A 19,030-nucleotide genomic window follows, 5' to 3' on the forward strand; every position below is an offset into this window, starting at 1 on the left:
TGGCTTGGAATCAGTATATCCTAGCCTTTGTGCTCCTGTTCACCTGTAACCCTGTGAAAGGAATTGGCGAACAGTAGGCAAAGATAGCACCAATTTATGCCAGGCTGGCTCCTTTCCTTTGAAACGAGCACTTCTGTCTCCTTTTAAAGATTCTGTACATTGGTCAGTTGTGGGAGCCACAAAGCACATAGTTGATAAAACTAGGTCAATACTTAATACGCTTGCATCAAGAGCCTTTCTGAATTGAAAGTGCATCTTTGTGTGTTATATAAACGCTTGTTTCTCTTCCTTCAAAGATACAATAAAAGAGAGGATGACTTTCCCAGTCTAAATGAATATAATGATTTCCTGGAAGAAATAGAAGAAATTGGTAAGTCTTAACGCTTGCGTTTTTGATGTGCTGTGCTCATGAGACCATAGGCTTTTATCTTCTGACTCAGCTGCCTATGAGAATGTCTAAGCTGAGTTTCTGTAATAGGATTTATCATACTATCAGATGTTTATCTAATTACTTTTTTCTGTACATTTTTAATCATATTTGCTGAACTGAAGGACATCGTTAAGTAAAACATTTTATCTGCCATAGAAAAAAACATCATTCAAAGAGGGAATAGTGCTTTACAGCTGGAAAAGAAAGGCTTGCAGGGGCACTGTCAGTGCTGCACTGGGAAAGATTAAACAAAGAGAGGAGAAATTGAAATTTTCATTATATGCCTCCATTAGCTTTATCTACCATGACAGAAGCCATATGGTGTCTTTCATCATCTTTGCATCTGCAAGTACAGTAGTTGAAGCTGCTTTGAAGCTGATGACCTTATATACCACTGTGGTAGCATTTTAAGTTGCTGTGCAGGAGGAGAAGGTTTAGGAACAGACATTGATTTCTTTCTCTTTGGATTAGTTGAAGCAGAACTTTGCCCTCTGGGGAAGGGACTATGTTACCAACAGAGTTTATTTTCTTCTTAGTTAGGGTGACTTGTGATTTATGGTGGAGTGATGGATTTTGCTTAGAAAAACAAGGATGTGTTCAAAGGAGTGACTCCTAAATGGTTTGTTTCTTGTATTTTATGAGCTTCTGAGGCTTTTCTTTTTTTTTTTGTCCTGGAGGAAGAGGTAGTTTAGAACATGCAGGGGGATCAATGAATGTGATTTGAAAGAAAACATGGAGATGCCACTCCTCTTTGGTTTCTCAAAGGAGCCCTTGCTCCTCTTTGCACTGTGATGTTTTGTACAAATGTATCCAATACGCTTACTGCTGTGAGTAATGTATCATGTTTTTGTTGGCATCCAAAGGCTGAGGCTGGAGAGCTAAATCGTGTGGCTGGGAAATACCAGGCGCACTCACACAGGTCCAAATAACTGGAGGAGACAATGTGGGTGTAGTTCTGTTTGTATATTTTCTTGGATGGTGTGGGAGAAGGAGGGAATGAGTAGAAAGAATGGTTGCATCTTAGCCAGAGGATCCTGGAAGAATCTGTGTGCTCACAGAAAGGAAAACTGCTTTTTATTTATGTAGCATGAAATACAGATTTCCCACTTACTGCTGTTGCAGGGGTTTTCAGCGTCTGCAGCAAGGGAGTTAAAGTTTTGCCTGAAATTGCCTTAACATCATCAGTTTGTGCAGAATGTTAGGATTCTCCAGCTCTTGGGATTACGTTGTTAAATTTCAAATGGTTTCCAGACCCTGTGCTGGTAACTTGGTTTAGAAGCAGAGAAATCGTGGCTGGTCTTCGTAACCTTGTGAAGAAGAGTGAATTTGTCAATAATTGTGCTGGCCCTGCAAATGCATAACGAAGAAGCTCAAAAGATAGCGTTGTTATGAATTGGAGTTAGTTTCCTGAAAGGAACACCTAAAATACTAAAAGGAATAGAAAGTCTGACTACCTCCTTGTTTCTTTGTATAGCAGCCAGGGTGTTGAGGTGAAAGAAGGGGTGCAGTCAGAGGGCTCTTAATTTTCGCTGTCAGAGGGGTCATTTATGATCTACTAACTTCAAGCAGATCCAGAAGCTGGAGGACAGGTTAGATTCAAGAACACTATCTTGGGTAAGAATTCAAGCCCTGTTCTCTCCCTGGTGACCAAGATCATTGTGCACATCTTGTTCCCCCTAAGCCCTTCCCTGCCTGCGCTCTCGGGCAGAGTTCTGCACCTGACAGTTGTCTGGTACGTAGTGAGCGATAGTGTGACCTCTTCCAGTGTTTTTGCTGTGCGTGTTGTGTGTGATATGGCTGAACGTTGTCTTAAAGGTATCTTTGACTCTGTATGGTTGTTTCACATTTTACTGCTGAGAGTATTTATTTCATTTTTTTGTGTATGTGAATTCCCTGCTTGTTTGTGCATGTGAAAAACTAGGCTGCAAGATGGGAAAGAAAGGGTGTAGTCATGCAAGCGCAAAGTTTTGCCTTGTGGAGCCCGTGTACTGCAGGTTGGTAGTAGCTGGTGGTGGTTGATCAAGTTGCCAGGTTCGGATGCTAGGGAGCCAGAGACCTGGATTTCCCCTTTCTCCCCTCTCCCCCAAACCTTTCAGTTTTTCTGTGGGAGGGTTGAAGTGCAGCTTTACCCTGTTTTCTTTTTGCAGGTAAGTTTTGTTTTCTAAGTTGCTGTGGGTGATTAAATGAAGTAGTTGCTTGGCAAAGACAAAATGTAAGCATCCTGTATATTTCATGTGATCCTGGCACAGTTCTGATAGTTTTTCCAGATGTTTCAGGTAGGTCAGCTCCAACACTTGTAGCAATTGCACTGTCTTATTCCATTGATGTGATATATGACCTCACTTGAAACACATTTTCCCCCTTCATATCAGGCATGTTATACCTACAGACTTTTTCTATTTAAAGAAAAGAGTTGGGTGGTATAGCAAAAGTGTGAGAGGGGAAGGTCAAACAAACATTAGGGTAGTCACCTCTTAAGAATTCTATTATAAAAAACACATTTTTGAAGTGGTTTAGAATGTAGCCACTAAATAATGCTTTGGGCTAAAATGTGTTATACACGGCTTTAAATAGAAACCACATTTTAATGCAAGTTTTCCCCAGAAGAAAAATCAGTTGGATAATTTGAGAACATTGTAAACACAGTTTGTTGTCATTAACACTAGGAAGAAAAATTAAGTGAAAGGGTTAAAACCTGCCTTTGGGAAAGGTGTGGACAACATCTATTGGAGCAAGTTAGGTCTATGCCCATATGAGGAGCAGGGCAAGTTAAACCTTGGAGTGTTGCTACAAGTGGCAATCTCTGCACATCATGCAAATTTTGCTTACTTTTTCTACAAGGTTTTCTTCTTCCCCAGAGTATCTCCATAGCCAATGTTTCAAAACCTGGTGTGTAAGTGCTCCAGAGCAGGGCCCGCCTCCTCGCATGTGTGTACACACTGCCTGGCACCTTCTCCTGATACCTGAATTGAGGCCTCAAGGCATTACCGCAACACAATTGTTAATAGTAATTACTGCTTTTTAAAAACATTCAGTACATTCAACTTGGAAGGAGGCTACTGTATTTGTGCCCTTTGGATTCCTGTATCTCATTACTCCTCTAAGACTTTATGCAATACCAGCTGCCTAGTGAATTGTCTCGCACAGAACATTTATCTCACAAGTGATCCTTGGATAGAAAGGATTTTGGTATCTATGATCACTTGTGGGTTGTGTTGTTTATTGTTTTGTGGTTTTCTTTCCTCTGTGTGTGTGCACAAGGATGGTATTGCTGGTCCTGACAATGGGAATAACACAACTGGAAATTGGGCAGCTTTATCAAAGATACGTTTCGGTCATCTCATCTGAACAAAGATTTTGGTACCACACTGTTGCAGCCAAAAAAGATCATTCTTAGACTGACGGGGCTGAGTGATTTCAATAATTTATTACTATGCTAAGGTATTTTTTTCTGGAAAATTATTGACCCAATAAAAGACAACTGAGGATAAACAGAAATAATCATTAATACCTAACTAGCTTTTTCTGGCTTAGCTGTGGGTTTTCTTTTGTTTCTGATAATTATTTTGTTATAATCACAGAAATGTTGGTTGGAAGAGACCTGTTAAAATCTATTTTATCTTTTCTCCCCCTCACCCCTCTCCTACCCTTCTTAAAAGTGCAGGGACCAGGCGTTGAAAGCACCAACAGAAGGTGCCACAGAAGCTTTGGACTCCCCAGGCAGACTGAGGACGTGGTTGTGTCTCCCTTCATAGCGCTCTGCCCAAAGCAGTTGCTCTTCTGCCATTCCCAATATCCAGCTGCTGATTTATAAAGATGATAATTAATGAGTTATTTGTAGTAGGGTGGGAGGAATATTCTTTATAACAAACTAATACTACAAATTTTAAAGTTTTCAGCTGGCTTACCAGCAATGCAGATCAAACACTGTCAGTCATCTGCTATCTTGCCAGAGAGGGAATGTGCCTACTATTCGAATAGCAAATATTTTTTATATGGTAACATTACTGTCTCTTAAGGAAGTATGAGAAATCTCAGAAAATTTGCAGTGCCTCAGACTAAAATGGGGAGATTGATGGACTTAAAGTCCTGCAGTGAAGTGACATTCATTCATACTGCTGCATCTCTGGACAAATTATTGTGCCATATAATTAACATTTTTGCCTCATTTTCTTTTTTCTTTTATAACTAGAAAAATATTTTTCCCTTTGTTGTAGAATTGCATAATGAATGTTGTTCTGAAAAGCAGCGAAAGTCTCCCTGTAGAGGCTGAATTTCAGAAGTAGGGGGTTGTACCTAAATAGAATGAAATGTTTCAGAAAAACACAATAGTCTTCCTGTTATACTTCAACAGATGTCTCAAGGCAAGTCATTTTATAAACCAACCAATGTGAGATGGATAAGTAGATAAATAATTGTTGCATACAAAACAGCTTCTGTTTCTTTTCCCTGAAGGGTTTCAGGCCTCTTATATTGGCTTATGCTATATTTCAACATGGACAAAAATAAGTCTGGCTTCTCTTTGAAACCTTTTCAAACTAGCCATCTGCTTTGCCAGTCATACTCAGATCTATACCAATATTTTTTCAGGGTAGGTGTAGCATATGAGTTTTTAACTCTTTCTAGTTCTTCTTGGTTTATAACTTGTTCTGTTGTCTTTTTTTAGAAAGGGAACATTTGGAAGAATTTTATTTAAAATAAATTTCTGGCACAACCAAAAGCAGACAAAAAACCCCCAAATACTACATAGTCCTAGCTATGTAAAAGGTAAGATGTTGAGTATTAGTGACTGTGTTCTTTGATTTGATACTTGTTGGTTTTTAAATGCTAGGTAACTTGTGGAGGGGTCAAGGGAGAAGAGAAGGAAATAATAACTTTACTTTTTGTGGCGTAGTGCCCCTTGCAAAATGGACGTGTCAGCTGTAATTCTGAGGATACAATGGCAAGAATTTGTATTTTCTGAATATTGATGAAAAGATGTTTGAAGCTCATGAAAAATATATTAGAAAATATGCTGAAAGATGTTTTGGCTGGCTGGTTGGCCACTGATAACCGTGCAGTGTCAAAGAACATTGTTTTGCTGCTAGGGTGTTTATTGTAGGAGGGAAGATATTATTTTCAGTTATTAAAGGACAACTATTGACGCTGATGTTGATATAGAGACTTTCAGGTCTTAACATTGTTGCAACAAAATTTAGCTCTTCGGTATTTTGAGTCTTGATGTGGTAAACTTAGTGTTGAAAAGCAGGTGCTTAGGACCGAGATGATGTCCCTCTTGAGTGACTGTGAATTAATATTCACTGGGAGAGATCTGCTCTGGTCTTTGAGGGTGCTGGAAGTAAGAATCTTTCTGATTGTTGGTGTTCTACCACATCCTCAAGTGACAGGGCGGAGAAAGACTGATGGAGCAGAATCATCATGGTATGAGCAGATCTGACCATTGAGAGGGTTTTACCTGTGATTTGGTTCCAGCCACAGCAGGAAAACGGAAGAGGAAATAAACCATCTTTCACCTTGCTGCAAGCAGAGCAGTGGGCATTGAAGGCGGCTATGCAGGTGGATATTGAAGATTTCTTAAACATTGATGCAGAAACATATCTCTAACATTGAAATGTTACTTCATATCAAGTAGCAAAATAAACCCGCTTTTGTAAGTAGTTCTAAATAAAGGCAGACATCTGCATATGTCTAAAATTTGCCTGCTTTCCCCAGTATGAGTTTTAAGTACTGTGGTTTTTGTTTTACAAACCTAGGTTGCGACTAGCTGAACCTATCACCGATAACTGAGAAAGGAGGAAAAGAAAAAAACCCTGAATGGTTCAAGCAGCAATAGTTGCAAAACCTAGGTCATCAACTTATTGCTGGATTATTTTTAGAGAAATACCCAAGATGTTCAGGAGCCCAAAGGCATTTGGCATCTCATCTCGCTCTTCTTGCACCTGAAGGTGACATCTGGGCATCCTGCTAGCACAACATGTCTCATACGCTATTTCTTTCTTGTGTTGTCATTGAAGAGTTTAGAGAGCTGGTGTGTGGATTTAAGTTGTAGGAAGTGCTGACACTCCCATGCAGCTGCTGTCATTGCAGAGCCCTGGTCTGATTGTATGCCAGCATTTTCACATGACAATTCTTCTCTGCCATAATACTCAAATATTAAGCTGCTTGTCAGCAGGGAACTGTAGACTGGGAAGTTGGAGGTCAAATCTTCATTGAAATGCTAAAAATATAGACTAAAATAATGTGTTTTATTAAGGAAATGCTGCTATGACCAGAAAGTGTGTGTTTGTTGCAATATGAAATTGGAAAATGTTGTTATGCTTTTTGGAGAGAAAATAAATACATTTGAAATGGGTAAGTTGCCTCCAGAAACCTAGAGCTGAACTTTGAAGGGCTTTTCTGGATTATAGCAGTGCCCTGGAGTTCCTCCCGAGGTGAGATCAAGTCTACAGAGATAGGTCTTGCATGTAGCTATAGTAAAGGAGACACAGCAGACTATGCATAGGAGAAATGAAGCTTTATTCCCGTGCCCCTGGTTCTTACAGGTGGGAGACATCCAGTATAGAGGCCCAGAGATCTGCCCGAGAACAGTAGCAAAGTTGGAAGTTGAACTCAGGTTTTGCAGGAGTTCAACAAATGCTTAAACCACAAAACCAGCCTGCATCTCAGATCACTTCTGAAGTGAAGATGATGGGGTCAGGGTGGAAGAGTTCAGCTGATTTAGGAGCCAGTCAGTCCTCTTGATATTTCTCATTATTTGGAAAAGAGGAGAAAAAAATTAAATACAACATTTTGTTTGCTTGTTTAAGGTTAGGAATTTCTTTAGCTGTATCTTGCCTAGCCCTTTTTGCTAGATTTCACTGAATACTTTTGATAAGAATAAAATGTGGTGGTTTAGTACTCCTGGAAATACAGTATTTCTGTTCCCATCTGTACACTTTTATTACTTCCCTTGCACCGTCTCTGGCACTTGCCTGACCCCTTTGTTGAGCCAGTTCAGGTTACTGGAAGGTTTCTGTTGATACTGCAAAGCATCCAGGGAGTCAGAGCAGGGGAAAAGGCGAGACCTGTGCATGGAAAGAGGGACGTAAGAGCAGGCCTGCCCTTTTTTTGGCAGTAATGAGCTGCTGTATAGCTGAGTTTGTAGAACTGAGCTGTATCCCACAACTTGAGCATTTTGGACCTTCCCTGTCTTCTCCCCCCTGCCACCATTTGCTCCCTGCTTTGATTTCTTGCTGTTTCCTTTGCTGCTTTCAACTGTTTTGCCAGTCTAGGCTATTCATGGTTTGGTTTACCTAGACCCCTCCTAAAAGCTCATTTCTGCCATGTTACCTGTGGAGAGGTTGAAAGAAGGGATATACTCTCTACCAAACTGAGATGTGTGATGTTCTTATGAGTAACAACACAGACCTCATGCTTCCTTCCATTCCTCTCTAGCAGCCTTATACAAATGACTTGGCAGTGATGCATGTGCCCAGGGTTTATTTGGCCCAGTCACTTAAGAACCTAGGAAGAGGGAACTGATCCAAAACCTTCCAAGTTTTGTGTTGGCATTTCCACTAGAACCTCCTTCCCTTCCTTAGGGTTTGACTTAGCACAGTTGCAGTGCTGTTGTTTTCTTGCGAAGGTTTTATCAATGGCAGTGCAAATTTCTCTGCTGCTCTTGTAAATTTACTGTAGCTGCATGAAAAAACTCTTTGAGGCTTTGAGTGCTGTGCATTGGCAGTCTTCAGTAGCTCTAAGGCCATGGCCATGAGCCCAGCATCCACTCTGGATGGTGATCACCAAGTGACTTCCCAGTGATAATGGCTTTCAGTTGGAATTTACTTGACTCACAATTGAACCAGTGACTTAAAGGTGAAAGGCTCAGGCATTGTATCAAATTACTAATCATCCAAACCATCTACACCTTTCAAGCTGTTGATATAGAAGCTGATCGATTTCTTGAGGTATCTTCTGTGCCATGTGTAGACAATTGGGAGTGTTGTGCTAAACTGTGGAGCTTGCTGGCCAACCCTGCTTGCTCATAATTATGTGAGATATAGTCTGTCACTATTGAGAGAAATTAAAAGAATGTCATTTAAACTATTAATCTGGATGCATCTGCAGATTCCTTATAATAAAAGTAATTGTACATTGGTGTCTTTTAAGTTACCAGGTAACGTGAAAATTTTTTGTGTACCTGAGAATTTGAACAGTCTCTGCAGTCTGTGCGTTGGATAATCTTATGAAATGGAATGACTTAATTTCTAACCTTGTCTTAATATGTATGTGTTTAGTCTAATTTTACAGGAATCACTGTGTTCTTAGCTGTAACTGCTACCTGAAAAGGTCAATGTTTTACAAATAATGTTATGATTATTCATGTGTATCTATCAGTATCACAAAATAGGATGCAAGGCTCAAATTTTCATCTCCTACAGATATATAAACCTGAAGGAACTCTGCTTGCTTCCGTTGAAGTTTGCAGTGATTTAGCAGATTGTGTCTTGCTTTACAGGGTATATTTAAATAAATTCTGTTATTGTGATGTTTATATCTGGTGCTAGAAGGGACAGAAAACATAAGAGTAGTATTTCTTTGTTGTAGTCATGTATGCCAACCTAATACTTTTGCTTTCTGTCTTTCTAATATTTATGCAGTATTTAACTTGACCAACAATGTGGATTTGGAGAACACCAAAAAGAAAATGGAGCTGTACCAGAAGGATAATAAAGAAGTCATTCAGAAAAATAAGATAAAACTGGTTAGTTAACTTCTCCTCTCTCCTACAATTTTTATTCATTAGGTAAAGAATTGAAGGATTTTCAAAGTGGAGTGCTTCATGTAATGTCTTAAAAACAAGTCAAACCTGAAGGCACTGTCTAGATTTCACTTTGTATTCAAAAACTGTAATATGCTAATGTTCTGTGATATTGATACTTAGTGCTGTGTAAAGAGAGTAAATTGATAGTTGAAATGTAGTTATGCTTTATTTTGGGAAGGGCTTGAAAGGAGGGACAGTTAGTAAAGTCTGCATCTAATACATCACCACCGCATGCGTGCTGGCAGTGTTGTTGGACAATATCCAGGAGAGACCAAGTTCATTCCTATACCAGGACAATCATTCCTTTCTCATCCAAAGGAAAAAAGAAATCCAGACACAGACATTATGAAGCTCCCAGGAGAGAGTTGTAAAATTGAGGCAAAGCACAGGTCTGGTTTATGCAAAATCTAAAATGAAAGATGTTGAAACAAACATTAAAACTTTTGTTCAAGAGCTGATAACAATAACGTCAGGACTATTGTATACATGATGTGTGTGCAAAACACATGGTTCTTTGAAGATTCATTCATTAAAATGCAGCTCAGATATCATTTTGTTCTTTCAAAATAAACTCGCAAGCATTTCTTTCTGTAAGAAAAGTTTAATCTGTTAAATATTTTTTCAGTATAAAAATACACATTGTTATCAGTTCTTGAAGGAAAATGTCTGCCCAGAGTGTGACATAACAAGGTTTTGTGTTTGTATTCCAGTTGCACTAAGGACTTGCTTTCAAATCAGTAGGGGTGAAATCCTCACTCCCCTGAAGTCTGTGGCAAAACTCCCAGCGATTTCTTTAGCTCTAGGATTTCACAGGAGGAGATTGGAATCTGAAAAATGTTTGTTTGAACCTCTTCCTTTTAAAGGCAAGGAAACTTCCCTAGGGGTCCATCTCTGATCTGTTGTCCTGTCTCTGATACTGTGCAATATCCTATGCTTCAGAGCTTGAAGAGACCTGCCAAATCTTTGGCTACATGTCTTATTTTACAATGTAGGTGCAACTTCTGGGGTCACCTTGAGAATAGTGTGCTTTGCCTGCAGCCCACCTTCTGTTCATGTACGTGACCCGCAGACAGCCTGTGTGATTATATCAAGCAGCACAGCAATACTCTGAACCCACCCAAGCCCCCTGGGCCTTCTGTTTTCTGTACTGGATGGTCTTGCTGTGCTGTCTAGTGGAAGCTGGGCAAGCCTGCGTGAATCCAGACTTACTGGAGATCTGGAGACATTTCTTTTTTATTTCAACATTTGAAACATTCAACATTTCTTTTTCAACAATTGAAACATAATAATAGACTTGACGCAGATGCTATTACAAAAACTGCATGATCTTGCCCATAAACTTACCCCTCTCCCAAAAGCTGAAAGGGTGCTTTCTCTCTCTAGCTCTTTTTGGCAGGTTTTAGAATGTCTTTACTCCATAAATGGTAAAAGGTGTCCTGATTTCTCACCTAACCTTCTTATGGCCATTGTCCCTTCATTCTTGGACTCACATAAATTTTTCTGTCCACTGTAATAGTTTGCTTCTGAGGAATATAGATACTCCTTGTCCCTCTTGGTGTTTTTATTACCCTTTGACTGTTCCAGTTTGAATTTGTGTTTGGCAAGCAAAAGGGACCAGAATTGAATGCAGTATTGTAGCTGAGATATTAACAGCTTCTTATGAAAGACCACTGTTTTCCCATCTCTACTGGAAGTACGTTGATGTGATCCTAAGAGTGTTCTTCTCTTGTAGCACTGTCATATGGGAGGTTCAAAATCAGAAGTGGTCAAGTAGTACGTCATATTTTCTCCTCTTTGGTTACTGATGAATTAATGTCTCCAAATCTGTGGCCTTGTAAGTTATTTTGATCTCACTTCTGCTACTTCTGTCCTTGTGAGTGTGTCATTCTTTCTTACAAATCAAAATATTAAGTTACTGAACCAGTCTTATAAATTTACTGTAAATTTGCCACAGGATTTGAATAACTGCCTCTTCTGCTGTCAATACAAGCCATATTTTTCATATTTGTAGCCAGTTCCTAATGACCTTTGCTGCTCATGTACTAACCCATCTGTTAGATCTGTATGTAGGTCTGATGCAGGACCATGCAGAGAAAAAGTTGAGACAAGTCTGGATAAAAAGGTGAAGAACTCTTGGAGAAGGGGTTCTTGTCATTATAAATTGCGTTTTTTTATATATATATATTTATATATGCTATTTATATATATATATAAAGCCTTGCACTCTGAGCGGACTACAGTTTTCCCAAAATTGCCTTCTCCCTTAAATATCTGCTATTCTCCAGTCACAGGGTAACTTGTTACTTCCTACTTTGTCACTAGATGTTTAATTTCACTTGCTGCTTTGTTCAATCTTGAAATAGTTTTGTTTGAACTCTGTGATGTGAATGTGTTTGTTTTCTTGATTGTCCTTTCTTGAATGTGGTGAAACATTATTACACTTTCTATTTACTACTTCTGCTTGTCATCTTGAGATTAGTCCAGGCTTCACTGTGATCATCTTTATTTCTTTAGAAGTTGGGACTGTGTCTAGATTATCTTTAAACTTGATACAACCCTTGCTGCCTACTGAACTTCTGTTTTACTGTTTTGTTTGGCCTTCCTTTCAGAAAGAATTTGATCTGACTTGTGACAATTCTTCCTTTTTCCTGTTGTCTGATCTGGTTTAGGTTTGTATATCAGTTTACTTATTTCTGACTATAATTTTTCTGGGCTGGTTCCTCAGACTAGGTCTGTCAGGACTTCCCTACAAGTTTTCTTCTGTTTCAGTGCAAATTCCAGGCTGTCTTTAGACATAAATGTAGAAGAGGTTTGGAATGTCTTAAAAGACCCTGAGCTCTTCGATTCTGTTGACTGAACTAACTAGATCCCTTAATTCTCAGAAATAACGTCAATTAGCAACTTGGGGATTTTCTTGTTTTCTTCCTTTCATTAAATGCAAACAGAATCCAGCTTCAGGTGGTCACTGGTTGGTGACCAGCTTTTTACCCGTGTCACTGCTGGTTACAAAATGAAAGCAGCTTCTGTTGGCTCAGTGTCAGGTGATGAGATCTGTCAGCTCTTGCATCCAGGAGTAACTGGGCCTCACTGGCATCCATTGGTTTGATCTGCCTGGTAAAGGGATGCTTTTCATCATATTCTGGCCTATATCAGATAGATATGCTCTATGACAAAACTTTATGATAAGAACAACTTTTACTAAGCTCTTGGCTGCAGTGATGTTTTGCTGAAAGTGTTTCCATCGATAAATAGTTCATTTAAGCTTTTTATAAAATTTTAATTATCTCTCTGTTTTTACTGAATCTCCCTTTGCTTTAGTATTTTTGATGGGGAAGATTTGGAAAATGTTTCCCATCTTTTTGTCCTATACCTTGTTACAGCCACACTGACATTCTTTTGATTCCCTCTTCTGTATAAAATTGTTTAATCCTTTTATTTTTCTCCTGTGTTTGAACCCTCTTCTTCTTATTCTTTCACTGTGATTTTCAAATACAGATTACTTAATAGCTTACAGGTTAAAAAAGACTTCTCAAGAAGTAAGTTCTGAAACAAAAACTAGTCACTTCATACTAGTAATCTCTTTCTTTTCATCCCATGTAATGCGGCTACAATCCAGGTTATAGGAAAAATTCTGCATTTTCTGGGAATGTGACATTTTTACAGTTCATGCTGAAATATGTTTTACCTTACAAGCTTCTCTATTAATATTCACAGATTTGTAATGTCTTATTTTTCTTCTACACCACTGATAAGCACACAGTGTACTTTTCCTGATCATCCCATCAGCTGCATCTTCTGTGAACACTATTGTGGAATTATATTTTTGGTCATCCCACTTACATCACTTGAGATGTAGGATGTGTGGGAGCAAAGAGGGGTTCATTGTAGAGTGAAGTTGTAAGGAAAATCCATTGTCATCCTGTAACATTGAAGGAGCCAAGATCCAGATGGTTACTTCCTACTACAGAGAGCAGTAAAGAAAAAAATCTAACTTTGCACTGGACAGTAAGAGGAGGTAGAATCATTATCCATAAGTGCCTTAATTTTATTTAAAATACCACCTTATTAATACCTAAAATTCTACCTGAAAAGGTAGAATTTGGCTGCTTTCTTATTGCTTGTTCTGTTCCTAGGTCCTTTGGTAGGAAGTAGAGCTGTGGGCAAGCTCTGTCCACCCAAGGTGGAAGATTGCTACGAGTCTATTTCTAATTTCCATTTCAGACGCGTGAGCAGGAAGAGCTGGAGGAAGCTTTAGAGGTAGAGCGACAGGAAAACGAACAAAGGCGACTCTTCATACAGAAAGAAGAACAATTACAGCAGATGATAAAAAGGAAGAATAAGCAGGCACTCTTGGATGATCTGGTGAGTAACACAACCAGAGGCTGTGAATGCTCCTTAGCAGAGCAAGCAGTAAGTACACTGACATTCATTTCCATCACGGTTAACTGTGTGGAATTAACGCATCTGCCCCTTTGTTTCCTGTCTTGGATGTTTTGTGTTACTGTTCTCTCACCTATTATTTGTTTCAGTGTTGCAAACAACTCTGGTTTTGGTAGGCTAAGGACTGGACGAAGAGTGTTTTGGGGATTCATAGACTTAATTGGACTCAGTGTTTAGAATGTCCAGTGCTGGTTAGAAATTAATTCTAGGAAAGCATTCTTGGCTGTTTCAACACAAAATTAATCTTGGATAAGATTCTAGCAAAGAAAAATGCAGGAGGGTTTTTTGGTATTTGAAGGAGGCTGTTTTCCTGGTTCTACCTGTTTTGTTTCTTTTTGGGCTTCGTTTATTTTCCTAGTGAGCTTCCATTGAAAGCTCTTTTCTTGTCACTAATTGACATGTGGAGGTATATTTCAGAAATTGCTGTAATGAGTCCAGCCACTTTACCAGTTTACTTATTAGTTGACGTTTGACTGCATTCATGAAGAAGAGCTAGTATAGAAGTCTAGATTTCTACTTAATTCGTTGACAGTATGAATAGCCACAGGCTTGGACTGTGACCAAGGATGGCTTGCATTAGTATAGTGACTACTCTGCCTTGAACCTGATGTATGGTGGGTGAGGTTCTGTCATGTCTGAAGCTTGCTTGTTTTGCCTTCAGCTGATGACAGCTGCATCTGCTTTGGTGCATGGCTGATCATGCAACTTGTGAGGGGGGTAGAGAGAAGCTACTAGGTTGTTTTGGCCATGATGTGAACGCTTAATGCTGTTGGCTTGTTAAGCAGTCCTGAACAGTGGTTGATAATCAGGTCTGTTGAAGCAAAATGGTAATCAGGAGCTATTTCATGAGCTCAGCCACCTCTACAATGGGAAGATGGTGGAGAACAGGGGACACTGACCTCATGAGTTGTTCAAGCATTAGTCAACCCTTTTTGAGTCAGAGCACCTAAATGATAAGTGATCCCTTTGTATTCAAAAACTACTAAAAGAAGATCTCTTGCCTTGAGTGTGTCATGTTCTCTTACTGCAAACTTCTTGTGTATGAGTTGCTCCTTTTGAAGTGAACAAATCTTGGATTCATTTGAGGGGTGTATTGACAATTGAAGAAAAACTCAGGCTACTTCTAGAAATTGTATTAATCTTGTCTTTGGCTGAATTTACTACTGATTCTGCATCTGAAATGCAGTGATGATATGTGGGCATAGAGAAGCTCAATAAATGTGTTTACTGAACCAAGATTCACATATCCATTTTTTTAATGCATGCGTTTGTACAGACATGCATGCACACACATTCACATGCTCGAACAGCCTTGAGAACAGTCTGTGTGTAACCGTGAAGGAAACCAGAAAAAAGAAGTATGTATGCATGCTATGTCTACATCAATGTGGTTTAAAGCTGCCTGGCAGATTTAAATCAGTTTCTTATTTCAGTTTATCTCACATAAATATAATGTTAATTCCTGCTTTGTATTCTTAGTTCTTATTCAAGATACAGATGCTTTTCTACTTTTCCTGGAAAAGTAGAGTTCCGCTTTGAACCAGTGCAGAAGACTCTGACATGAAGAGAGTATATTGATGCGCAGTTTAGGAGCTTCAGGGCCTCCTGAAGAGTTGCCTTTTTCTAAGCTAGGAGTCCTGGCAACCTGTCATTGGTTTTGCTGAAAGGAGCTGGTTTTTCATTTTTCGTGGACAAAAGCAGAGATGAGCAGAAAGGTTCTTTTACAGGCTTGAGGCATTTTCCCTTTGCATCCAGCATTCTCTTTTCACTTTAAAGGTAAAAGTGCTTACAGGCCACACAAATAGATTTGAGTAGTGGATCAATCAATAAAAACTCCACTATAAACTTGAATTTAATGACACAGAATAGGTATTTTGAACTGGTTTCCGACTTACTTCAATCCTGTTCTAGAACATACTCTTAACTTACTAGAGACCAGTGGTGGTGTGTGTGTTGTTTCTTTTTTTCACAGCAGTTGGTTTTACTGGAAACCTACTTTACCAGATGGCTTGTGGAAAGAATGGTTATAAATAATCCTTAAAACATGACCAAAATAGGTAGTTTTAGCTGTGATTGCATATATATTGCTATTAAAACATATCTTAATATTCTAAAAACAACAGAAAGGTGATTTTTAAAGGCTGAGGAAGGAAACTGGGCGATTTTAAGTTGTGTGTCTGCTTATGAAGGGGCACTGTCAACTTAAATTTGAGCCAGAACTTGTTTTGTAATACTAAAGGTTTATAAAACCAGAACTGAAGTGTTTGTATAATGACTTACAAAGTCTCTGGAAAACCAGCAGTTGTTAAACAAATAAACATTTCCTATGGTTTCTGAAGTCCCTCTAATGCTGCGCTGCAAATCTGAAAATGAAGCTGATAAGTAAAACTTAATTGAGAAATGCAGCAAAAGCCAAGCATAAGCAGTAGCAGTGTAAAGAATTACATTTAAAAAAAAATCTTTTATCTGTGGTTGCTGGTACTGTGCTAAAACAACAAGGGTTGAGTTCTGGCTACAGTGATACCAGTGGCAAAACTACTGACTCAGCAAGATTGTGAGTGTAGAGGAAGGTGGGAAGCTGACATGTCACCCGTTGGTTTTGAATTGTCTCTTGGATACATCACCTGGCATTGGGAACCTGCAGCCCATGTGACCTGGTCGCTTTTTTCAAAATTTCTGTGCCCTCCACACTGGGCAGCAAGAAAAAATTGAAAACAAATGTTTTGTGTGGTGCAGATAGAGGTGTTGGGTCTTTCCTCTTTCAAGAAGAGAATTCTACCTTTGGTGCTTAAACCCTAATGACTGAGGAGATTCACAGTTTCTTATATGTATTATATCATATTGAGTAAAGTTCTTTACAAAAGTTTTTGAGAATATTGTCCCATCTTCAAAGAGCTTATAATTTAGATAGTTGAGAGGCAGGGAAGAAGGCACAGAAATGTTAGGTATTTAAAATGGTGTGCAGCAGGCTCTGGTTCCTGGTCAGCCTGGGGAGTGCAGTGGCTCATGCAGGACGGACTGGACCTGGGGCCAAAGCTCCACAAACCTGTCCTGGGCTGGGAGCGGGGAGGAGAAGGCCAGAGTCACTTGCTGGAGAGGTGAGCAAGGCATCGCAGGCGGCTCAGGCTCTGCAGGCTACTGGAAGAGCAATCAGGTGCTTTGCTTGGACTGTTACTTGTTGCCTGGTTTGCCTCCTAGTACTAAATTAGGCAGATTTTGTATTACCTTAATTATACATTCTTTTACAATAAAACCTCTCACTTTTAAAAGCACCTTGTTGTAACTTAGACTTGTAGTCTCAAATGCATTTTAATGCATTTATATAGTATTGGAAGAGTTATGTGTGTGTTTTGTTTTTAACCTAGACTTGAATAATTGGGGCTGAGTAAAATATTAAAGCACTTCCCTTATTTACTGTATAAACTCTCTCACCTGTATACAGAGGATTACAGATCTGCTCTTAGACGTCTTCTGTGTTGTGGGACTTGCCCTTACCTCTTCAAGAGCCCATACTTCCCAGGTATGAGTAAAATGGCATTGCAGCACATGGCAAAGAGGTTTTCCGCTGTGGCATAGCTCGGAGTCAAGCAAAGGGCAAGGTACCTTAAAGCCATCAAGCGTCCCCACTTTTACTAGAACCTCAGGGTTTTTAGAGACAAGTCTTTCAGAAATTTTTGCATATAACTAGCTTTGTTCATACTGTTGGACAGTTTGTTTTCCTGTACAGAAAACTGCTAGTATGGATAAATGCTTACAGGATTGGACCTTTCATGTGTGTTAATAGTTAACAGAAGGGCTATGTGCATATTCAAAAGGACAAACAATGACAGCGTGGTGGATTGCTGGCATGGTGTGGGTTTCCCACAGTTGTGTAATCTAGTTACCGGTCATTGTGTGAACTCTTGAGAAGTTGGTACAAAAATTGGCTTTCTCAGTTATTGTATTAGAAATGCAGTGAAAGTTTAAGGAATATGAGAGGACAAAATAAACCAGAGAATGCTTCCCACTCTTCCCTTCTCCCCTGGTGCGTTAAATCTGATGATTAAAAGAATCCAACATCCTTAAGCTGTGCTAACAGCTAGCAGCACATGCTGCTGCATGGTGGCTATGGACCTGTAGAACACTTTGAAGCTGCAGACTGTAAACTAGTGCATTCATGGTCCACATTTTCTCCCAGCTGTACAGAAATGGGATGTCTCTTACTATTATAATTTAGGTTTTTAACCTCTTCTCTCCCCTCCTCCCAGTTAATCAGAGAAATGCGAGTAGGATCCTGTGCCTTAGTTGTTGTATTTGTGACTCTGGACCAGATCTCGTCATGGTGAGATTTTTCTGCTTTTAGCACTTGCAATCTAGTTGTAAGACAAAGGGAGTGTAACAAAAAATAGAGAAAAGGGGATTGGAGAGTGATGTGAAAAGTCAGTGTACAACGTGACTGTTGTTCATGATCACTTCAGAAGATTTCTCTAGGATACCATAAACAGTAAGGCATCTCATGGCGTTAAAAACTTCCAACTTCTTACCCTGAACTGAATAAGTGAAAAATCACAGTCCAGCTTATTAAAGTTTGTTTGGTTTTGTGAGTAACAAATATGGTTCATAATTCGGTATTTGCTTGGTTCTGTGAAACAGAAGTGTACGTGACGTTTGAGGGCCTTGGGAATAAAACACTGCGCTAGAGCAGTTGGGGAAGAATCCATCTGAACTTCATCCCTGCTCTCAACTTTACGGTCATTCTAGCTAGAAAGTCTCAAGGATGTTGGTGTGCATGTGGATAGTCTCATTAGTTTATTAGAAAATTCCTTGGCCAATAGTTTTCTGACTCTCTCAAGAATGCAGTTACATACATATATGTTAATAATCAGTCTGTTCTGAGAGTTTAAGTAGTTCATTTGCTTAACTGTTCATTTTACTACTTGTTATATATATTTTTAAAAATTGGCTGGCTTCCCTAAAAATAAGTTGGTGAAGGAGAAAATAAATATGCTGTTGGTTGCACTCACAATAGTGCCATTGTGCAAAGCAGAGCAAGGATCGTTTCCAAACGGCCTCAGGTGAAATCTAATGGGAAACAATTTCAAACCGGTCTGAGTTCACTGGTAGAAAGAATGTGTCTTAGATAAACATCTGATCCAAGTTATACTACTTGGTATTATTCCTTCTCTGATTAAGTTCTAATTTTTTTTATTTTAATAAATATAGTTGCATTGACCAGTTGGAATAAGGAGCCTGTTATATTGTCTTTAATGTGGATTCTATAAAAATGGTTGTTTGCAGGTTACTCTGATTTATGGGGTTGCTGCAGCTTTTTCTTATTACTGAAAATGATCGTTTTCTGTAAACTGTTTCTCATAGAG

General features: G+C 39.1%; 1 protein-coding gene across 3 annotated transcripts in view; it reads left to right on the forward strand.

Annotated features, from left to right (window-relative positions):
- The window catches only part of MNAT1 (MNAT1 component of CDK activating kinase), a 124,697-nt gene that overhangs the window by 35,892 nt on the left and 69,775 nt on the right, over positions 1 to 19,030 (forward strand). For all 3 annotated transcript variants that reach the window (XM_074868988.1, XM_074868989.1, XM_074868990.1), the window contains exons 3-5: positions 297 to 370; positions 9,070 to 9,173; positions 13,455 to 13,595. In XM_074868988.1, the coding sequence (XP_074725089.1) occupies positions 297 to 370; positions 9,070 to 9,173; positions 13,455 to 13,595 (319 nt within the window). The remainder of the gene's footprint in view (positions 1 to 296; positions 371 to 9,069; positions 9,174 to 13,454; positions 13,596 to 19,030) is intronic.

Source organism: Strix uralensis, chromosome 4 (assembly GCF_047716275.1).
Source record: "Strix uralensis isolate ZFMK-TIS-50842 chromosome 4, bStrUra1, whole genome shotgun sequence".
NCBI lineage: Eukaryota > Metazoa > Chordata > Aves > Strigiformes > Strigidae > Strix > Strix uralensis.